This window comes from Balaenoptera physalus (assembly GCF_965194825.1).
Source record: "Balaenoptera physalus genome assembly, chromosome: 17".
NCBI lineage: Eukaryota > Metazoa > Chordata > Mammalia > Artiodactyla > Balaenopteridae > Balaenoptera > Balaenoptera physalus.
In genome coordinates this window covers 85,523,844-85,545,501 of record NC_138895.1, presented here as the reverse complement: position 1 = coordinate 85,545,501, position 21,658 = coordinate 85,523,844, and the positions used below count along the sequence as shown (strand labels likewise).

General features: G+C 59.5%; 1 protein-coding gene and 1 long non-coding RNA gene across 8 annotated transcripts in view; one reads left to right on the top strand and one right to left on the bottom strand.

The window, feature by feature from the left end:
• Positions 1-224: 224 nt before the first annotated feature.
• Positions 225-21,658, bottom strand: part of PPP1R16A (protein phosphatase 1 regulatory subunit 16A) — a 29,822-nt gene continuing 8,388 nt past the window's right edge. The window contains exons 2-11 of one of the 4 annotated variants that reach the window (XM_082433385.1): positions 4,880-5,913; positions 3,661-3,731; positions 3,438-3,583; positions 2,225-2,328; positions 1,986-2,110; positions 1,770-1,895; positions 1,614-1,689; positions 1,406-1,535; positions 1,018-1,183; positions 225-798 (exon numbers count right to left, since the gene is read on the bottom strand). In XM_082433385.1, coding sequence (XP_082289511.1) covers positions 424-798; positions 1,018-1,183; positions 1,406-1,535; positions 1,614-1,689; positions 1,770-1,895; positions 1,986-2,110; positions 2,225-2,328; positions 3,438-3,583; positions 3,661-3,731; positions 4,880-5,144 — 1,584 coding nt within the window. In that variant the 5' untranslated portion in view covers positions 5,145-5,913 and the 3' untranslated portion in view covers positions 225-423. Of the gene's footprint in view, positions 799-1,017; positions 1,184-1,405; positions 1,536-1,613; positions 1,690-1,769; positions 2,111-2,224; positions 2,329-3,437; positions 3,584-3,660; positions 3,732-3,818; positions 5,914-21,658 lie in introns of those variants that run through there. The other 3 variants (XM_082433383.1, XM_082433382.1, XM_082433384.1) reach the window with 3 other exon arrangements.
• On the top strand, positions 1,518-20,059 carry LOC309646781. Of its 4 annotated transcripts, XR_014255574.1 has the most exons (6): positions 1,518-1,650; positions 2,537-2,932; positions 3,057-3,246; positions 4,896-5,132; positions 9,214-9,311; positions 18,532-20,059. It is a non-coding gene; the product is annotated as an uncharacterized lncRNA (long non-coding RNA). The 4 variants fall into 4 exon arrangements; XR_014255573.1 differs by lacking the exon at positions 9,214-9,311; XR_014255575.1 differs by lacking the exons at positions 9,214-9,311; positions 18,532-20,059 and adding an exon at positions 7,883-8,405.

Sequence of the window (21,658 nt, the reverse complement as noted above, 5' to 3'; positions counted from 1 at the left end):
CAGAGGCGTCTCCAGGAGGCAGGGGGGGCAGGGTGCAGTAAACGCTAGGCCTCTTGCCGGGGGCGTGGGCCTCACGCCCACACAGGGGCTGGGCACCACAGGCAAGCCCCAGCACGTGCCCACAGCCCTCAGGTGCTCGCAGGGCCAGGCGCACCCAGGCCCAGCAGCGCAGCAGCTCCCCACCATGGCAGTGGCAGCCCAGCTGAGACACATGACAGGGCAGGTGGCAGAACGGCCCTTTATTGAGTCACAGAATGAAACTAGGTCTCTGCAGCCAGGTGCTTCCCAAGTACAGCTTCTGCCACAGGTCCGTCCCCGAGGAAGGAGGAGGCTGGCAGCCTAGCCCGGAACACACGTTGCGGTACGCAGAGCAGGGGCCCTGGGCCTGGCAGTGGGACCTTGGGCACCCCAAGCGCCAGCCCCTCACATGAGCAAGCAGCATGGCCTCTTCTCCACGCGGGCCTCTTCTGAGGGGGCTGTGAGTTTGAGCAGGGGTGGGTCTCCACCAGCCCCGGAGCCACACTCCAGCTGGGGGGTCTCGGTGTCCACAGGCAGTTCAGACTCAGCGGCCTCGAGCCCCTCAGGCGGGGGTCGCTGCAGCTTAGCGGCAGCCCGCTGACGCTTCAGCTCTGCCAGGGTGTGGGGGGCCTTGGCCTGGACCAGGGCGTCAGGGGTGGTGCCCTCCAGGGGGCTCAGCTGGTAGGAGACACTTCGGTCCAGCCGCTTGGAGTACAGGTGCCGCCCGGGGGGGCTCCCCACTCGCCCGTTGTGCTGCCTGGCCGCCTCTGGGTCCTCCTCCTGTGTGGGGAGCACAGGCCCCGGAGGCCATCAGGAGGGTCCCCTCTGGCCTGGGGTGCCGGGCTGCGTGGCGGTCCAAGGGCAGAAACGCGGGTGGGGGCGGCAACTGACGCCCACGGGGCGCGAGTCTTGCATATGGGGGCAGGGTCACTGGTCCCACCAGCTCCTGAGGCTGGTACGGAGGGAGGCGGGGCCCGGGCACGGCTGGGCGGGGCTCACTTCGGGGGTCGGCCGCCGGAGCTCCGCATCGGTCTGGCGGTCCTCATCCTCCTCAGACGGCTCCGGGCTGGTAGGCGGGGGCTGTTGCCACACGATGGCCTCCTGGGCGTGCTCCTTGCGGTACAGGCTGGTGCGCTGGGTCAGGCTCACCCGCCTCACCACCTTCCTGGGAGGGGGCGGGCAGGAGGAGTGGAGGGGGGAGACACCGCCTTCCCTGCGGACTCTGCCCCGAGCTCCAGCGGGCACGTAGGCCTGCCAGCTGACATCAGCAGGGACAAAGCCCGGGGCAGAGCCCAAGGGGCGAGGGGAGGGGAGAGGGGTGCTGAGGGCCCGGGGGTGGGGCGCTGGGCGGGCCCGCGGGGGCCTGGCGGGAGGGGCGGGCACTTACCCCCGGCTGCCGGCGCTAGAGGTGCGTCGACGCAGCAGAGAACGCTGGCGGCCCTGGGCGCGCAGGAGCGCGTCGTGCTTGTGTTTCAGCTCCAGCAGCTTGGCCCGCACCTCCTCGTCCCCGCACACGTCTGAGGAGGAGTGGCCGGAAGGTCAGGGGCGCCCGCCCGCTCGCCCCCGACACCGGGAGGATGCGGCCCCAGGCTCACCGAGAGGCGTCTCGTCCATCAGGGATTTGCCGTTCAGGTCAGCCCCGTGTGCCACGAGCAGCTCCACCAGGTGCACCTGTGGGCCGGCGAGCCCGGGCTGCTGAAGCCTGCGGAGCCGCCGAGCCCGCCCGGCCCCACCGCCCCGCAGGCGCTCACCTGGCCCCAGTAGGCCGCCGCGTGCAGTGGCTCCCAGCCGTCGCGGTCCTTGGTGCTCAGGCTGGCCCTGTGTTCCAGCAGCAGGGCAGCCGCCTCGCCGAACCCGTTGGCCGCGGCGATGTGTAGCTGCAGGCAAACCGCCGGCCCCTGAGTCCCGGCCCTGGTTCGGCCGGCAGCAGCCTCCCCTGCCTGGGTCCCGCGCGGCCCCGTCCTCACCAGCGTGGCCCCGTGGTCCCGGGGGGCATTGAGGTCTGCCCCCGCCTGCAGCAGGCTCCGGACGTCCTCCAGCATATGCAGCTCGGGCAAGGCCCGGGCCCGCTCGATGCTCTCCTGGGTGATGCCTGCGGGGCAGTGGGCTCAGGGCTCCACCCCCAGCACGCCACCCACCGCACCCCGCACCCCCCTGCCCCGGCAGGCGGGCAGGCAGGCAGGCAGGCGGGCGGGGCTGCACGCACCACGGCTGGCCATGGCCGTCTCCAGGCAGTCCAGTGTCTGCTCGTCCTCACACAGGTCGTAGGGCATGTTCCCATCCGTGTTGACTGCCAGGAGGTCGGCACCACTGCGGGAAGGGTGGACGGGGCGCTGGTCACAGGGCCCTTCTCCCCCAGCGGAGGCCCCCAGTACCGTCTCAGAGGCCCTCCACCTAGGGCTGCCTCAGAGGGGGCCCAGGCCTCACGTGCTGCAGTGAGAGGCAGCCCCTCGGCCCTGGATGCTGTCCTGGGGCCAGGTGGGCTGTCCTGCAGTCTCCACCATGTCTGATTTTTCAGGTTCCTGGCACCCCTCTGCCCCCATGAATACGTACAGTGGGCTCACTTGCCACGAGGGGGTGCCAAGACTCTGGGGGCCCCAGGCAGCGGAAGGTGGTGGGGAGAGAGCCTGGGTGTCAGGAGAGCGCTGTGGGGAGCTGAAGGAGAGCCCGAAACACAAGGCTGGGTGCCCACTGTGGAGGGACACGGCATGGGGCTAGTGGCCACCTGGGCGCACCCCCTTGCTGCCCCGTGACGCTGCACACCCAGCCCGTCCCACTCCAAGGCATCTGTGTGCAAACGGGAGCCACCGCCATCCACCCACACACCCACCACTGTTGCCCGGACTGCTCCAAGGCCAGCCAGTGGGGGACTCCTGGATCCTGGTGAAGCGGACCACCCTCTCCATTCACCAAGGCAGGTGTTCAGGAGCCCAACCCTGCTCTGCCCTCCTTGTAAATGGCCCCACCTGTGTCCAGGTATTCCCCCCTTGCCAATTTCTCCCTCGTGGCTCTGACCAGAATGGCATTTCTCTGTGCAGACCCTGGGAAGGCCAGAAGACCAGAGCAGGAGGTCAAGGCCTGTCCTCAAGGAGTTCCCATGCTCTTCATGGTGTGAGCAGCCTGGCAGGCGGAGGACCGCACTGCCCTGAGTATGTGCTAGTTCCCTTGGGGTGGCAGCACCCGTGGTCTCGGCCCACGTCCCGCTCTGCACGCCAGGGTGCAGACAGGGTAAGCAAAGGTCAGTGGGAACACAAGAGGCCAGGGTCCAGGCACACTTTCCCACAGAGATGAGATGCCTGGGCGGTGTCTCCGGATGAACTACCCACTGCAAGGAAGGTCCTGCCTGCCCCTGGCCCAGCTGCAGCCCCTCCCTGGTAGAGATGCCCACTCCAGCCACACCTGCTCCTAGTGGGCCCTACCGAGCAATGAGCAGCTCCACCAGGTGCAGGTGGCCACAGGTGGCCGCGGCATGCAAGGGTGTCCAGCACTCACTGTCACGGGCATTGACCTTGGCCCCAGCCTCCAGCAGCTGCTGCACCATCTCCTGGAAGTCATCGATGCAGCTCTGCAAAGCACGTGGCCTGAGTGCCCGAGCCGCAGGCCAGGGCCCCATCCTCTCCTCGCACCCTCAGCGAGGCTGACCTGATGCAGGGCGGTCAGGCCGTCCTCATTGGCCAGGTCAGGGCTGACCCCACTCTCGAGGAACTGGCAGACTGCAGAGAGGAGGGGGGTGCATTCAGGGCACAGAAGTCCCGCCACAGGCCAGCGCCATCCTGCTCAGGTCCCTGCACCTGGGATACCTGGGCTGACTGCTGTGCGTAGCCGGGAGAGCAGAGGACGGGGAGAAAGGCAGTGGTACAGGTGACAGGAGGGATACCAGAGCTCAGGCTGAGGGCTCAGGAGCTGGGCCCCCAAGCCGGGTACAGACAGCAGCACTCTGCCTCTACCCTCCAGCAGGGCGCCCTCCTGAGTCATGGCACTAGGGCCCTCCTGTGTGACAGCCACCTCGCCCCCTGGGCCTGGGTGCTGGCACCTTCTGTCAGCCATCCCTGTGTCAGGTCCCATGCTTCCCCCAGCCTTCCCCATTCACACACACACACACACACACACACACACACACCCCTTCTCTGGCATTTGCAGCCCCCCACCCCTGCACTGCTGCAGCCAAGAGTGTGGGCCCAAGGTGCCCAGGCCTGGCCCTCCCTGGCTGCACCCTCCTCCCCGCAGCTCCCATGCACTGGCCTGAGGCACACCCTGCCCCTCCTTGCCCTCTGCACCCCAGCTTCTACGGCAGAGGCCCCTGCCCGGGAGGGAGGCAGAAAGCGCCCTCGGGAGCCTCCCGGGACAGCAGAGGGGCTGTGAGCATGTGGGCACAGGAAAGGAACAGGAAGCCTGCCCAAAGTTCAGGCCTGTCGTCTGGGAAGGTTCTGATGGGAAGAAGGAAGAAGTCAGAGGCAGAGCCAGGGGCAGGCATCGAGGGGGCCAGCCCGTACGGGGAGCCCCGCTCCCCGTGCTCTAGCCTGCCCAGGTGGGCTCCACCGTACTCCCGTATGGAGGCTCAAGACCCAGGCAAGCAGGTGTCCCGAGGCAAGCCCAGCGCGCTGGCAAGAGGCAGCGAAGACTGGGCAGCTCCCGGCCCACCTGAACCAAGCCCTGTGGGCCCACCCAGGGCCCCCGCCCACCCCCCTAGGCCTCACCTTCACTGCAGGACCCTCCTCAGGCTGGCCTGTGAGGGCTACCCTGGGGGCTCCCACCACTTGGGGTCTGTGGCTGAGGACGCTGGGCCTCGCCCTTGGCGGACCTCTCGAGGCCTGCGCCGGGGGACAGGGACGGGGCTGCCTGCCGTGCGCGGCTGGCCCACACTCGCCTTCCTCCAGGTCATTCCGGGCAGCCGCCTCCAGAAGGGCAACGCTGGGGGTGAAGAGGACCCGCTTCTGTGGCCAGCCGCCGGCCGCCTCCTTCTGTGACTGCTTCCGCGGGCCCCTCCTGCCGTGGGCCTCCTTCTCAGCCTGGGCCCACATCTTCACCTGCTGGGCACGTCGCTTCTGGGCGTGCTTCAGCCGCTCCTGTGTGCTCATCCTGCCCACCATGGGCATCTCTGCCAGCAGCTCCAGGTGCTCGGCCATGGCGGGGGCTGCCTGCCAGGGGGGCTGCTGCGGGCACCGGACGGGGAAGCGCGGGGGCCAGGCTGGGCCTGAGAGGCGGGGCAGCTGGCTGGACTGGCGCCCTGGGGGGCATCCCCTCTCTAAGGCTCGGTGTCCTCTGCCCCTGGCAAGGCTGGGTCAGGAGGCCCCCCACTGTGACCGGACCCGGGCAGCCATGAGGGGCCCGGGTCCCAGGCAGAAAGGGCAGCAAGGGAGGGCGCCTGCAGCCGGCTTCCCAGGGCCCGGGCCCCTCGGCTGCCCAATGAACAAGGCCTCCCTCCCTCGTGGGATCAGGGTGCCCACCCTGTGGGAAGCAGTCCTGGACCCGGCCAGCCTCAGTTCAGGGTCTGAAGCTAATGACCCAGATAACGAAATTGCAGCTCCGTGACACCTCGCCGAGGGGAAGGGGAGGCCAGGACAAGGGGCAGAGGCCCCTGTGAGCCCTAAAAGCCCCTCTCACCTAACAGGCCTTAGGGGACCAGGTGGGGTCTAGGAGCAGTCATGGCGGGGGCCTTCTCTCCCCACGCCCCCAGCCTTCTGGGGTCGGTGCTAACGAGGAGGTGTGGCCACAGGGGGCCCGGGCGGGTGTGTGTCCAGAGTCCCGGGGTCCGGCCCCCAGCGTCCGGGGCTGAGGCTCTCTAAGCGGCCGGGGCACCGAGGGTACAGCGGGCCTGGCAACTGTGTCTTCAGGAAGGCCTCCCCTTCGGAGGAGCCGGCGGCCCAGCTGTACACGGCAGGTGCTCCCGCTGGCCTGAGAGGAGGAAGCAGGAAGCGCGTCAAGGCCAGGCGGCGGAGACGGGCTCCACCCGGAGCCCCGCCCTGTGTGAGGGCAAGCCCTGCCTGGGAGATCCTGGCGGAGGGGAGGGGGCTGGCTGTGCCCGCATTCTGGCCCACACACTCGGTGTTTCCAGCAAGGGCTCTGCAGGCTGTGCGGCTGAGAGAGGGGAGGAGGGGCGGCACTGCCAGCTCGCGGCGGCCCCTCAAGGCCCCCGGCTCGGCCCTTGCCCCGCAGCACCCCTGACCTGTGCGCCCCGGGCTGGGCTGGGCTGGCCAAGGTCACCTTCTCCTTGGGCTCTCCCGGACTCCCCGAGGGCTGTGCGGCCTACGGCCTTCCCGAGGGCGGGCCCTGCCGCCTGGGCCCCGGGCCGCCCTGCTGCTGGGCTGCAGCTGCGGAGGGTGGAGGGCCTGGCCTGTCCTGACCAGCACCCCAGCTCCTCATCGCCCGAGTCTGGGCCTCTTCCTCGCCGGGCTTTCTGTTTCTAGCTCAGGCCGCTCGGTGCTTCCCTCTGCCATCCTGGGCGGCGGTCCAAGCCCTGGTCGTGTGAACACAGGCGCAGGTGGCCTGCCTGACAGGTGGGCAGGCAGCTGGGCTGGGGCACAGCCCACAGTCCCCACCATGGCCCGTCCTGCCCAGCACGCCCGGTGTGCTCACTAGGCATGGTCCCAGGACACTCCTCGGGAGGCCATGGCCATGCTCCACCTAGAAGGTACCCACCTGCAGCTCAGCCTGCCCACCGGGAGTCCCCATTCCCACTCGGCCAGACCTTGTGGCCATCTAGAGACTGACCCAGCCTTCTTCTGGCCAGACTTGTACTCAGGGGTCTCAGTGAGTGTCCCCTTCTTTCTGGAAGGGAACTGTCCTGGGCCAGATCAAATGAGGTCAGGTCCTTCCTGCCCCGGGACCCCCAGTGTACTGGGAGCCTCGCTTTACAGCTCTGCCTTGCCCTGGAATTTGCTGGCACTCCAGCGATCCGCTCTGCGAGCCAGGCCTCAGAGGCTTCCTGGGGACAGGATAGGGGACCAGCGAGGCCCAGAAAAGAGCTCGCCAGGCAGCACTCCTGCTCCAGGCAGCCAGCCCCCAGCTGGCCACCTCTGCAGACTGCTGGGGCCAGGCAGACAGTGAGCTGCCTAGGCCCCCTGCCTGGATCCCCCAAGTCCCGCCTCTGCCCCCGAGACACCACTTCTCCCCCGAGACGGAGACAGGCAGGAGGCCTGCAGGCCCCGTGCCAGCTCCCCACCCATGAGGCTGGGGGTGGATCTCAGACCATACCCAAGGCATGGCAGAGCTTTCACTGGCTCTGTAAGACTCTCCCTCCCTGCTGGCCGCTCACAGGTAGCCTCCTGTTCCCCTGGAGGGAGCTGGGACCCCCTCCAGCCCACACATGGGATCTTCACCTCTCTGGGGTAGGCCTCTGAAGAGCCTGCCCCAAGAGACCCCAGGAAGGAGCAAGGCACTCTGCCCAGGCCACCCCCGACCCCGTCTCCGCCGTGGGAAGGGGAAGGGGACCCACAGGGGATGCCACCCCGACCCTGTCCACGAGGGAGGAAGTGCCCTGCAGGCCGAGGCTCCGCGGCAGAGCCGGCTCACAGGGCCTCGGGGACCGTCTTCCCCAGGTGGCGCCGACATCAGAGCCACAGCCCGATTTTGTTAAGCTTGACAAGATTTAGGAGACGTCATCTACCCATCATTTTATGGAAGAAAAGAGCTTCTGACGCCCACGTCCTACAGAAATTCCCCTAGAGGGGCATTCCCTGATGGTCCAGTGGTTAGGGCTCCATGGTTCCACTGCACGGGTTCGAGTCCCTGGTCGGGGAACTAAGACCCCTGCATGCGGGGGGAGCAGGGTGGGGGACAGAAAAAAACCTAAAATAGAATAACCACCAGCTTTTCAAATTGAACACATGTTGTGTTTTCTAGCTGTTGTTTTCTTATTTTGAAGGCCACCCATGAAAATACATCTGGGGCAGGATCTGAAGCCTCACCCAGCCCCACCCCTGTGCCCCAGGCCACACGGGGCTCAGGATAGAGACCTGCTCCCTGTGGGCCCCCAACGGCCCGGGCACTGCACACTGGAGACTCTGGTCTCCTGCTGGGCTACAGCAGCTCAACCGGGTCCTCAGCCCCCTACTCTGGGGGACCCACCTGCCTGAAGCCCCAGGTCCCCTCTGGGCCCCTTTAGCAGCACTCCTTGCTGGAAGCTGCCTGAGGACAGTCTACATGTGACCTTGGGTGGGTCCTTGGGCCGCTGGACTGCCTCCTCTGAGAGAAAGGTGACCCCAGGGAGTCCCAGGACCCCGCTGCAGTGGGCGGCCATCCTGGAACAGTCTCCATGGGGGGCAGCACAGTGCCCAGCCCCCGCCCCCCAGGCTGAGTCTAAGCTCTCTGCCTGCTGCCCCTCCTCAAGCCCCCCTCTTCCGCCTCCTCCCAGCCACAGTCCGGGAACAGTCCCCCCAAGCTGGAAGACTCACCCCTCAGCTGAGCCACAAAGGCCAGGGCAGCTCAGTGGAGTCTCAGCAACTGACCACCGCGCCACACCCAGGCCACGGGGGCCAAGCAGGGCGGCTGCCGCCTCAGCCCACAAATCCTGCCCCAAGCCTCCCTGGAATGTCAAACAGAGATAATCCGGACGATTTTTCCACTTCTCAGCTCCATGCCTGGGGCGCTGCATGGGAGTGTGGGGCTGAGGTGGGAGGAGCCTTCTGGAAGGACAGTGGCCACTGCCCCTCATCCTCTGAGCCCACGCCACTGGACTACGTCCAGAGTCTGTCGAGAGTACCCCTGGACACCCGGCTTACGGGGCCCAGCGCAGGCCCTCGGTGTGGACAGACACATGCTGGCCTGAGTGTCTCAGCGGCCCCTCCCCATCCAGTCCCAGCCCTGCGCCGGCAGGCCCCTGTCATTATCCCCGTTTCCCACCTGGGGAACTGAGGCCTGAACCCGTGGGGCCCTGCTGACGCCTCCACCGTCCTGCCTCTCGTGCCCACTTCCCAGCATCTGTGAGAATCAGGGACAGTGTAGCAAGAGCCCAGAGCCTTTGAGGGTCGGGAAGTGTCCCTTCACCCACCCAGGGACAGGGAGGCTGTGCCTTGCTCAGAGAGAGGAAAGGAGAGATGAAGGGGCAGGGTGGGGGGCGCAGAGCCTCAGAGAAGGGCTGGGGGCGTGCGAGGAGGAGTGGGGTACCCCCCTTCCCTCAGGTTCTGGGGGCTTCGCATCCCCGTCCTGCTTAAGGTTTGCTGGAGCTGGTTTTCCTTGTGGCTTTCTCTACGACAGAAAAGGATGGGGAATGACCAGCTGCTCCTCACTCTGGGAAGAGCGAAGTGTGTGTTGCCATCCTGCAGAGTCACACACACAGACGTGCCCATTAGCAGGTGAGGGCATGTAAATGTCACGGGCGAGGGGCTGGGGCCTGGTTGCCGAAACCCCGAGGCAGAGCTGACCCCGCCGCGTTGCAGGCGGGGCATCTGTTTGCTCGGGGACCACGAGTAGCTGGACTTCATCCCTGGGCCGACCCCCTGCCCCATCCCCTCACCCTTCCGCCCCAGCCTGGCTCACCTGGGAAGCCTCCCATCCCCGCTGCATATCCGGCCGCCGCAGGCACAAGTCCACCAAGGGCACCGTTCGTCCCGCAGAGGACCAGCCAGCTGGGGGCCCACCCGGTCCGTGCCCAGGGCCACATGCTGGGACCTGGAGGGCGGCCTCGGGTGGGGACCTGCTCAAGGAGGGAACCCGACGCCCCAAGGGCAGGGTCTGGCTCACAACAGGCACTCCGCCAGCGGTCTGGCCATGCCGTCCCCAGCCCTGCCCCACGGGCCTGGCCTGGGGGTGGCCTAGGGTCGGGGGACAAGGAAAACTGGCCTGCCCTCAGAGGAGGTGCAGGACGTGCGCTGGTGAGTAGGAGGGCCACCGTGGCCCCGGGGTGGGCCCACCTGACGGGCCCAGAGAGGGGTCGGGGGCACCGGCAGCGGGGTGGGGTGGGCCGAGGAGGTGTGAGCAGCAAGGACGGAGAGGCCAGGAGCCAAGCAGCGGGGCGGGTGGGCAGTGGGTTCCTCGCACTGGTGCGGGCGGGACCCATGGAGGAGCAGATCTGGGGTTGTGGCCAGGGCAGCGTTACCACAGTGACAGCACATGCGTGCAGAGCAGCTGTCCCCAGGGGCACTCACCTGCCTCCAGCAGGCCTGTTCTAGAACGTTCTAGAAGCTAATCCCACAGCACTACCATCAGGCCCCTCACTGCAGCAGCCTTTACGTCCTACACGTCTATCAAAGGGTCATTAAGTAAGGCCCTAAGGGGTTTATGAGGAAGCCTCCTATGCACCCTCATGAGAAGGTCACTAAGAAACTCTTCAGTGAAGGAAAAAAGGTGTAAAATCTGTACATGATAAGCAACTTCTGTGTGAACACACATGTAAACATGTATCAAAAACACAGAACGCCGAGAGAAGCAATGGGAAGGGCCTCAGGCGGGGCGGGGGCGGGGCAGGGGGTGCAGGTGGGCGGCACCAGAGCTTTGGGTCACTCCTGTTGTTTGGCTTTTGAGCCATGTGAAGGTAAACCTCTTTGAAACAACATTTAGTGCTCTGTTCAGGGAGGGCAGGTGTCAGCACACCTGTCAGGTATCAGGTGCGGCCTCGGGGGGCGGGGACTAACAGGACCAGCCTGTGCCAGTGTCAGCAGAGGAGCTGGCCTCGGCCTGGGCCGGGGGAGCCCAGAGGCTTCCAGACAAATGAGTGATGTGATCGGATCTGAGAGGTGGGGGGACCTGGCAGGAGACCTGGCAGGAGAGACGATGGGACCCGCACACACCCCCGGCAGTGGTGGCCAGGAGAGGAGCCACAGGAGGAGGGCAGGACAGGCTGCCAGATGCGAGGAAAGGGCCAGCAAGGGGCAGACGGAGGAAGGAGGGCCCTGAGAAGCGGGACCGAGCAGTGTCCACGGTGAGCAGGGGCCAGGACGCCCAGGAGAGAGTATGTGGAAGTGAGCGGTCAGCAGAGGCACAGCCGGGAGAACTGAGCGGGGGCCTCAGGGAAGGCCTGCTCGAATGGGCGGCAGGGCGGGACGCCACCTCTCTCCTCACACCAAAACCAATCCAGATGCATCACTGACACAGCCGTAGGAAAAATAAAACCACAGGAGTACCAGAAGGAAGAAGGCAAGACTGTCTGTGATCCCAGCAAAGGGGAAAACCTTTCTAAGCTTGACACAAAACCCAGAAACCAAAAAGAAAACTGATAAGTCCGACTGCACTAGATTTCTTAAATGTCTGCACTGCAAAAACAAAACAATTCAAAATGAAACCTATAAAATCAAAAGACAAATGGTCAACTGGGTAAAAACATTGGCAATGAACGGCAAAGTAGTCCTCACGTCAATCATGACGGCCGCACACAGGAACAGAGCATGGATCCCACTGGAAACATCCAGAGAGATACTCAACTCCCTGATAATCAACACATGCAAACTGGAAGCAGGACGTGAGCGTGGACGGCACCCGCAGCTGGACCACAGAGGCTGAGAGCACCAGCCCTAAAGGACGCGCCTGAGTAACTACTCAAGTGTAGAAAGCCTCAGACCCGCTCGGCCAAGGGGCTGCCCTGCAGGCAGCCCTGCCAGGCACACAGGTGGTCTCCTCGCGGTGGCCCAGCAGCAGTCCCCGAGGCAGAGGTGCAGTGGGCTCGGACGCGGTGGGGTCCCCACCTCCTGAGAGCCTCAGACGACGTGTGCGGGAGGCAAGAGAGAGCCTTCGTGAGAGACATGGCACAGAGGAGGGGTCTCCTGACCCTGCTCTCCGCCCCCCAGCCCTGACACCCTCCCCCGGGGCCAGGCTCCAGCAACCCCCCACGCCCTCAGCCCCGTCACTCAGCCTTTGCTCTCCCCCGGACCGCGGCCCCTCCACCCTGCCCCCTTCCCGCCAGCCTTCTCCGGGGGCTGCTTTTTCTCTCCCGCCTCACTCCCAGGCCTGGAAGTGCCACGACCCCTCTTCCTGCTGCAGCCTGCAGCCCCTTCCCCCTCCTCCCCCTAAGAGTCCTGGCTGACGCGTCCATCGGCCATCAGCCGCACCGACCACCCACCCCAGCCCTTGCCGAGGGCGTCGCCGCATCGCTGCATCAGGCCTGAATTCCTGGTGGTCTCGATATTCCCGTGGACCACCCTTCAACTCCCTGCCCCTCGGTGTTGACCTCTTCTACCTGCCAGTGACCTCATCCTCTGCCTCAATGACACCCTGGACCCTGTCACCTCCAGTAACCCCCCAACCCTGCCCCGGCATCTCGGTTCAACACCCCGTTCTCTGCCCATCACCCCTCCCAGCTCACTGCTGACTCCAGCGCCCCAGAGCCCCAGGATGATGTGTCCTCAAGCAGCAGCTTCAAGCCCCATCAGCACACGCTCCCTGGCCCTGCCACTTCACTGAGCTTGTCAGAAAGTCCCAGGCCTGGCCCAACACAATGGCCCCAACTCTGAATGTACCAGCAAAGCTGCCGACTGAAGACCCCACTCAGACACGACAGCGCTAAAGCTTCGGGAAGCCCTACAGCTTCCCTCTCCCCTTTTCCTCATCCTCACGCTCAGCTACCGACACGTTTCCTGACAAGACAGAAGCCATCAGAAGAGGACATCTACCTCTGTGAAAAAGCCACCAGCCACTGAGCCCACCCACAGGGCCTTCCAGCCCCACCCCAGGATCCTCCAGGACCATCTCCCAGCATCAGCTCTCTCCTCTGGACCCTTCCCCTTGGCAGAGTGATGATCCCAACCTAATTTTAAAAAAACAGCAAACCCTACTGGAGGAGACAAGGATGTCTACTATCACTAGCTCTATTCATATTGTACTAAAGGTTTTAGCCAGTGCAACTGGGCAAGAAAAAGAAATAAAAGGAGTAAGAATAGGAAGGGTAGGGGAACTCCCTGCCTGTCCAGTGGTTAAGACTCCACGATTTCACTGCTGAGGGACCAGGTTTGAGCCCTGGTCAGGGAACTAAGATCCTACAAGCCGCGTGTTGTGGCCAAAATACATACATACATACATACATACATATATATATATATATATATATACATACACACACACACACATACATACATACACACATACATACACACATACACACACATATACACACACGTATAAAAGAACAAGAAGGGTAGGAAAAAATTCAGTATTTGCGAATGACATATAGTGTATGATAAAAACCTGAAAGGTCCTAGAAAACTATTAGAATATGAGAACACAGCCATAGTAATAGATACAAGTTGGTTTTTTAAAAAAAATATTTATTTATTTATTTTGGCTGCACCAGGTTTTAGTTGTGGCATGCAGGATCTTCATTGTGGCATGCAGACTCTTAGTTGCGGCTTGCATGCGGGATCTAGTTCCCCAACCAGGGATCGAACCCGGGCCCCCTCCACTGGCAGCACGGAGTCTTACCCACTGGACTGCCAGGGAAGTCCCGTTGATAGATACAAGGTTAATGTACAAAAATCTATTGTATCTATAAATGCCAGCAACAGTTAGAAGATGAAAAATTGTAATGATGGTATTTATAATACTAAGTGTCCAAAAGCATCAATGTCTAGGAATAAATCTAATAAAAGATGTGCAAGGTCTCCACACAGAAAATCACTGAACCTCATTGAGACATGGGAGAAGGACCAAAAGGGACACACCGCGCTTAGGGGTCAAAAGACTCTGAACTCTAAAGATGCCATTTCTCCCCAAATTCATCTAAGATTCAATGCAATCCCAATCAAAATCCCACTGGTTCAATCTGAAATTCACAAACTGATTCTCCATTTAATAGGAAATGCCAAAGGGCAAGAATAGTCAGTACAATCCTAAAAAGGGACAAATCTGAAGTGCTTAGGGATAGAGAAATAGACTGACGGAACAGAACGGAGTCCAGAAACAGTTACACATGCACAGACATTCAACTTATGACACCGCAGAGCAGCAGAAAAAGAGTCTTTTCAATAAATGGTGCTGGGACAGTTGAACAGCCACATGTAAAAGCTCACCTTGACCCCACCCCCGGGTGAGCTGTGCACCTACACATGAAAGGTGAGGCAGCACAGCATCTATGAAGACTGGACACCAAAAGCACAGCCCATAAATGACAAGCTAGATAGACCTCATCAAAATTTAGACGTTTTGTCCTGCTAAAAACCCTGTGAAGAGGGTGAGAAGACATGCTATTGACTGGAGAACATATTTGCAAACCAGAAACAGAACAAAGGACTTTTATCCAGTGGACACAGAGAACTTTCAAAACTCAGCAGTGAGAAAACAGACACTCCAATTAGAAAAGGGGCAAAATGTGAACAGGCATTTCACTAAAGAGGATACAGATGGCAGAAAAGCCCACGAGAAGATGTTCAACAGCACTGGCCATTGGGAAAATGCAAACGAAAACCACAGTGGGCCATCAGAACGGCAAGGACGGGACAAGGACGGGTCTCACCCGGCGCCGGTAGGGATGCGAGACGCACGGCCACTCCGGAAAACGGTCTGCTGTTTCTTAAAACTGAACATGCACTTACCATATGACCCTGCAGCTGCACTCTTGGGCATTTATCTCAGAGAATGAACACTTACGTTCACACAAAGACCTGTACGTGAATTTCAGAGCAATTTTATGCATAAACTGGAAACGACCCAGATGTCCTTCACTGGGTGAATGGCTAACCACACTCCAGCCCACCCACCCCACAGGACACCCCTCAACAGTGAAAAGAGCCCACGATGGACGCACACGGCCGGGGTGGACATGGACGGCGCTCTGCTCTGCCCCCACAGTCACATCCTGCGTGGCCCCGTCCACCCAGCATTCTCGATGGGGTGGGGGTGGGGTGAGGAAGGAGGTGGCCAGGGCCGCATAGGGCAGCCGAGGGTCCTCGACTGTGGTGGTCACACCGTTTGACACGAGTGATCAGATCGCACCCCTGTGTGTGCACACCCTTGGGTGCGTGTAAAACTGGTGAAATCTGAAAGGGTCATGGAGTGTGTCCACGCCTGTGTCCCAGACCAGACCCTGCACCGCAGCCATGTACCCTTGGGGACAGGGGAAGGGTTCGGGGCTTCCCGAACCCTTTCTCCTCAAACTGAAATTTTAAAAGTGTGAAGGGACTTCCCTGGCGGTCCAGTGGTTAAGACTCCGTGCTTCCACCGCAGGGGACACGGGTTCAGGGAACTAAGATCCCCGCAGAGCAGCAAAAAGATAAAAAATAAAAGGAGCGAAAAAGCAAGCCACAGAGTAGGAAATACATAACAACAACTGATATAAAAAGAACCACTAAATGGGACTTCCCTCGTGGTCCAGTGGGTGAGACTCCGCGTTCCCAAGGCAGGGGGCCCGGGGTCAATCCCTGGTCGGGGAACTAGATCCCACGTGCCGCAACGAAGATCCCGTGTGCCACAACTAAGACCCAGCACAGCCAAAATAAATAAATAAATAAACACTTTAAAAAAACCCCAAAACTCACTAAGAAACCTCCACCAAATTGGAAAATGGGCCGAAGACTTCAGGAGTCCCTTCACATCAACACACACAATGAGGGGCCCCAGGTCAACAGTCATCAGGGAAATGCACACGTGACCCAACACCCCGGCACCTGCCCGCCCACCCGTGGGGAGACCGAGCATTAGGGAAGGCGCGGGGTGACCGTGACCGTCCCTGCTCACGGGGGTGCCCGTGGACCACACACCTTCCACCAGCCGCCCACTCCAGGCACTGTCCCCAACAGAAACGTGTCCGAGCCCCACACTGGGCCTGTATGGGGGACAGCGCTACAGAGGATATTCCCAGGACAGCTGGCCAACTGGGACCTGGGCTGGGGACTCGGGTCCACATCGATCCCCTGAGGCTTCAGGCTGCGCTTGGTCACAGAAGCAGAAGTGTGGACTCAAGGATTAAGGGCACTAACAGCCTCCCCAGCAGCTGGCAGCAGACTGGGGAGGGTCAGCGTCGCACGGCCCGCACTTAGCACGCGTCAGGATGCGCTCTGAGACCAGCCCTGGGACCCTCGGCCGCGCTCCCACCCTTCCCGGGACCCGGCTGGACACGCTCACAGGTCCTTCCAGACACACAAGCCTCTCAAAGGCAACGCAGGGCTGTGTTACGGGTCCCCGCCCCTGAGGGGCCCCTCCTCCAGGCCCCAGTCTCTCACCGTGCCCCAGCCTGAGGGTCCTGATGTCCCACAGGTCTGGGGAACCCGCCACGGGCAGCGCCCACAGAGCTTGGCCTCAGGGCTCCCAAGGACCCCTAGGAAGTGCCGCTGCACTGGGAGCGCCCTCAGCACCGGTCACGTCCATCGTGGCGCGGCAACCCTGACACCACAGCTGTCACCAAGGCAGACCTGGGCTGCAGGAGGCCAGCGTCTCCGGCTCCTCCTCCTACCCCTTCGCTCCGCACTCACCCATCCACCAGCAGCACTCACGGCCCTGCTCCTCCCAGGCTGGCATTTGAGGGAAGGGCGGCGGGTGACCCACATAGCTACCAGGTGCCCACATCACGGGCAGGAAGGAGCATCCGGGCCAAGTGAAGGGCTGGTGCAAAGGCCCAGAGGAAGACACCTGGCAGATGTGAGAACTGGGGAGCAGGTAAGGGCAGGAGTGAGGAGACCCATGGCATGGCTGGACCCTCATCTCAAGGAGGGGTAGTGACAGCACCAGAGGTGAGGCCAGAGTGCCATCCTGGGGCCCCCTCCCTCCAGCCCACTCCTGCCCCCAGCCCCCATTGGGTCTGCGTTTTTCACAGGGCCTCTACCTGCTGCCCTGCTCCTAGTCGGGGGTCCAGCCCCTCTCCGCACTGCAGCCCCAGGACATTGAAATCGCAAGGCTCAACCCAGTCGCCCCCGTGCGTGAAACGGTCCTAAGGCCCTGCTGGCCCCATGTAAGGTCCATGCTTCTTACACAGCCCATGACATCCTGGGCCCAGGGCCTGCGTAGGATCCCAGCCAAGACTCAGCAGCCCTGCCCATCGCCCCACTGTCCGGCCAGGCTAGACCTCGTGTCGGTCCTGCATGCCCTGCCTCTCAGGTCTGGAGGAACAGGGGTCTCTGTGCCTGGGATGGGCTCCTACACAGGCTTCCCCAGGGTATTGGGGTGCCCTGTTAAAAACTTTTTATTGTGAAGTGTGATACTGTGAAAATTAATAAACAGAAACCTCATTTAAACTGGAGTCAGGGGAATTCCCTGGCGGTCCAGTGGTTAGGACTCCACACTTCCACTGCAGGGGGCCTGGGCTCGATCCCTGGTCAGGGAACTAAGATCCCGCTAGCCACAGCCAAAAAATAAATAAATAAAAATTAAAAATAAATAAAATAAAATGGAGTCAGGAGGCCAGAAGGGGGAGCTCTCACACCCTGTAACTCCACCTCAGTTGCAGACCCAGCAGGAGGAAGGAAGATTTTCTCCCCGCCAGGCAACAGCTCAGTCAATGAAAAACCACTAAACTTCAAACTCCCAGTTTCCTCCAATGGACTCTGTTTAGAACAGCCCCTCCCAACTCCCCTTCTCCTTTATAAAAGAGTTTCTTCTCTTTGTTGTGGTTCCCCATGGATTGCAGGTCCTGAATTGCAATTCTTTGCTCCTCTAAAATAAACCCATTTTCCTGATAAAATAACTGGCTGTTTTAAGTCAACAATACAAGTACAGAAAGTGCAAAAAAACCAACGCACATAAAATGGAAACACAAAACCATGTGAGCTCCACCCCATCAGGATGCCAAGCAGCTCCCCAGAGCCTTCCTTTCACTGCTGCTTGCAGCGATCACCACCTGGCTTTTCTTTACACCTACACACCCCCGCACACCTTCCGAACAGCAGAGTGCAGTGCTGACAGGCTGAACGTCCAGGCGGAGCTGGGCCTCACGCTCTGCGCTACCTCCCTCCCGTCATGTGTGTGCGATCCACCCACTCTGAGGGATGTGGCCTAGGCCTTCTGCCTTTGGCTGCGTAACAGTCCACTACACGCCTGTTTACACAGCTCGGGGTACACCTCTGAGGGCCCGGGGCAGCTTGGGTGCGGGCCTGTGAATGACAGGCTGCCGTGAACACCCTGTCCACAGACACTGGTGCACAGCAGCCAACTGCAGGCTATATGACATGAATCAATGGATGCTACAACTGCTTTTCAAAGCGGTACCAGTTTACAGTCCCAACAGCAATGGAGAAACATCCCAGTTGGTTTATACAAAACATATTTGCTTTGTCACTCTGGTGCATGGGCCATGGTATCTCCTACAGTCAATTTGCAGTTCTCTGAGAATTAATCGGATGAGACATCTTTCTAAAGACTAGTCTCCTATATTATCTTCTAAAAGTAGCATAGTTTCCATCACATTTAGGTCTATAGTCCACCTGGAGCTAGTGTTTGTGTACAGTGTAAAGTAGGGAATCTGTAGTGGTTTAAAAATATGCCCACAAATTATTTAATGCTCTTCCCTTGAAAAGGTGGAGTCTATTCCCCTCCCCTTAACTGTGGGTTGCACTTAGTCACTTGCTTATAATGAATAGAGAGTGTGGCAGATGTGACAGTGTGACGCCCAAGATCAGGATGTGAAAGGCACTGTGACTTCATCCCTGCTCTCCCTTTCAGGTCATTCACTCTGGGGGAAGCCAGCCGCCTCCCACCGGGACCAGCAAGGGAGCCAGCTTGGAAGCAGACTCCCCGCCCCAGTCAAGTCTTCAGAAAATGTGTGAGATCCTGAGCCAGAATCATCCAGCTGAGCTGCTCCTGGACTCCCGACCCACAGAGATTGAGATAATAAATGCTGGGGTTTTGTTTGGTTTTTTAAAAAATATTTATTTATTTGGCTGTGCCAGGTCTTCGTTGTGGCATGCAGGATCTTTGTTGCTGCGTGGGGGATCTTTTTTTTCAGTTGCAGCATGCGAACTCTTCATTGTGACACATGGGATCTAGTTCCCTGACCAGAGATTGAACCTGGGCCCCCTGCATTGGGAGCGCAGGTTCTTAGCCACTGGACCACCAGGGAAGTCCCAATAAATGTTGTTTCAAGCCGCTATATTTGGAGGCAATTTGTTACACATCAACACATAACTAGTACAGGCTCCAATTGCATTTTTCTTCCACATTTATATCCAACTGTCCCAGCACCATTTATTTAAAAGCTGCTTCTTGGGACTTCCCTAGTGGCGCAGTGGTTAAGAATCCGTCTGCCAATGCAGGGGACGTGGGTTCAATCCCTGGTCCGGGAAGATCCCACATGCCGCGGAGCAACTAAGCCCATGAGCCACAACTACCGAGCCTGCGCTCTAGAGCCCACAAGCCACAACTACTGAGCCCACACGCCACAACTACTGAAGCCCGCACACCTAGAGACCATGCTCCTCAACAAGAGAAGCCACTGCAATGAGAAGCCTGCACACCACAATGAAGAGTAGCCCCCATTCAGCGCAACTACAGAAAGCCCGCGTGCAGCAACGAAGACCCAACGCAACCAAAAATAACCAAAAATAAAATAAATTAATTAATTAAAAAAAAAAAAAAGGTGCTTCTGTCCACACTGTTCTGCAGCGCCACCTTGGTAATAAATTAAGCTCCCATATATATGTGAACCTGTCCGAGACTCTCGACTCTGTTCCATCCGTCCTAAGCCTGTGCTACAGTGTCCTCCCCACTGTAGCTTTATGACAAGTCTCCTCTCTGGCTTACTTACTCCTACTCATCTTCTGGCCTCAGCTTCCTTCCTGACCCCTCCCATGAGATCTGTGTCCTTTTTCAGTGATCTCAATACTCCTCAAACTTCCCTCAGCAGTAGAACCATAGGAAATTGAAGCTATTTCAAAGCTGTGACCTACAAACATGAAATTTCATTTGGCTCAGTTACAACTGCCCAGCTGACAGTCCTGTGAGGAAGGAGGACCCCAGGACACCGGCACGTCGGTGCACACGGTGCTTGCAGCCCCCAGGCCCCTGGGCCAGAGCAGGCGCTGCAGATCTGTTTGGACCACGCGAGTGAGGGGCTGCCAGCAAGGCGTGGCAGCAGTGTTGTGGGGGCTGGAGAACCTGGGAGGGCCCCTCCCCAGAAGCCAGGGGCACTCCAAAGCTCCCTCATCCATTTCCTTTCCCTTTGCCACCCAGCTCCGAAAGAAATCTAATAAACTAACTCACAGCAAGGTGTCAGAAGTCTAGATGGCCAAATGAAAGAAGTTCGGCAGCTGGAGGCATCTGCATTTGAAAACAGACTCAAAGAGAACTGAGGATAAAAGCCACCCTGGTGGTCCAGTGGTTAGGACTCTGTGCTCTCACTGCTGAGGTCCGGGGTTCAATCCCTGGTCAGGGAACTAAGTCCCACAAGCCACGCAGTGCAGCCAAAAAAAAAAAAAAAAAAGCCAACCCATGCTCAGCTAGGAGGAGAAAGGATGGGCTTCCAGAGGCCTGAGCACCACGCCTTCCTAAAGGCCAGGCCACAGGCTTAATCCTGGCTGCCGCGGTGCTGCACGCAGTCTCTTTGGCCTCATGACTCTGATGGGCCATGACCTCACCGTGCAGACTTGGAAATTAAGGTCTGTCAAGTACAAGACTGTCAAAACCAAAATAACAAAAGTGGGCTCTGGAGGGGACAGCATTGTGACCCTGGGTCTGCTCTGATTCGAACCTCAGTCACCCACACACACATCACACACAATGATGCTGGGCCTGGGGGTGGGCAGGATGCTGCCAGATGCTGCCAGAAGCACAGGGCTGGAGAGTTACGGGGGGAAGGGGCAATGAGGCCACAAAGCTTTAGAAGAAGACATGTGCGGGTAGATGTCCACACTGAGACCTCCACAAACGTAGGAGGAGAACTAGAGGGGCATCCAGAAGAGAGTTCATGATTTGTTTACACATTCCTGAGGTCACAGGGAAGAACGGTAGCAGCCCCAGAGCAGAGAGAGGGGCGCTGCATGGGAGAGGTGTCCGGGAATGACCTGAGGCCAGAAACACACCAGGAGACTGGTAACACATAACACAGCCGAATCCTGTGAACTTGAAGCCAGGTGAAAACACTCTAGGGGTGCAGGAGTTGGGACAACAGGCCCACGGATGAGGAGACACAGTTTGTGCACAATGCCTGGCTCTGAAGACAGAAAGACTGACATCGTCTCCAACTTCTGTACCACAGGACAGTGAGCTAGGGCACAGAATAGAATGTGACCCTACCGATCATGCAGTGTGAAAGCAAAGGCATATTCCACTTCTGGGTATATAAGCAAAAGAACTGAAATCTGGGACTCAGCTATGGGCACATCAAAGTTCACAGCAGCATTATTCACAATAGCTAAAAAGCAAAAACAACTCGAATGCCCATCGACAGATGAAGAAATAAACAAAATGTGGTATATACATACGATGGAATATTCAGCCATGCAAAGGAATGAAATTCGGATACATGTTACAAATGTATCAGACAAAAGCACATATATTGTATGATTTCCCTTTATATAATAGGTAAATTCAGAGATAGACAGCAGAATGGTGGTTGCCTGGGGCTGGGGGAAGGGGGAGTAAGGAAGTACTGTTTAATGGACAGAGTTTCTGCTTCAGGTAATTAAAAAGTTCTGGAAATTGAGAGTGATGATAGTTGCACAACACTGTAAATGTGTTTAACCCTAAAAAAAAAGACAGACCATATGCTGGAACTTAATATAAGATTCAATAAGTTTACAAGGAATGAAAGCATACAGAGAAAGTTCACCGACCACATTAGAATTAAACTAGA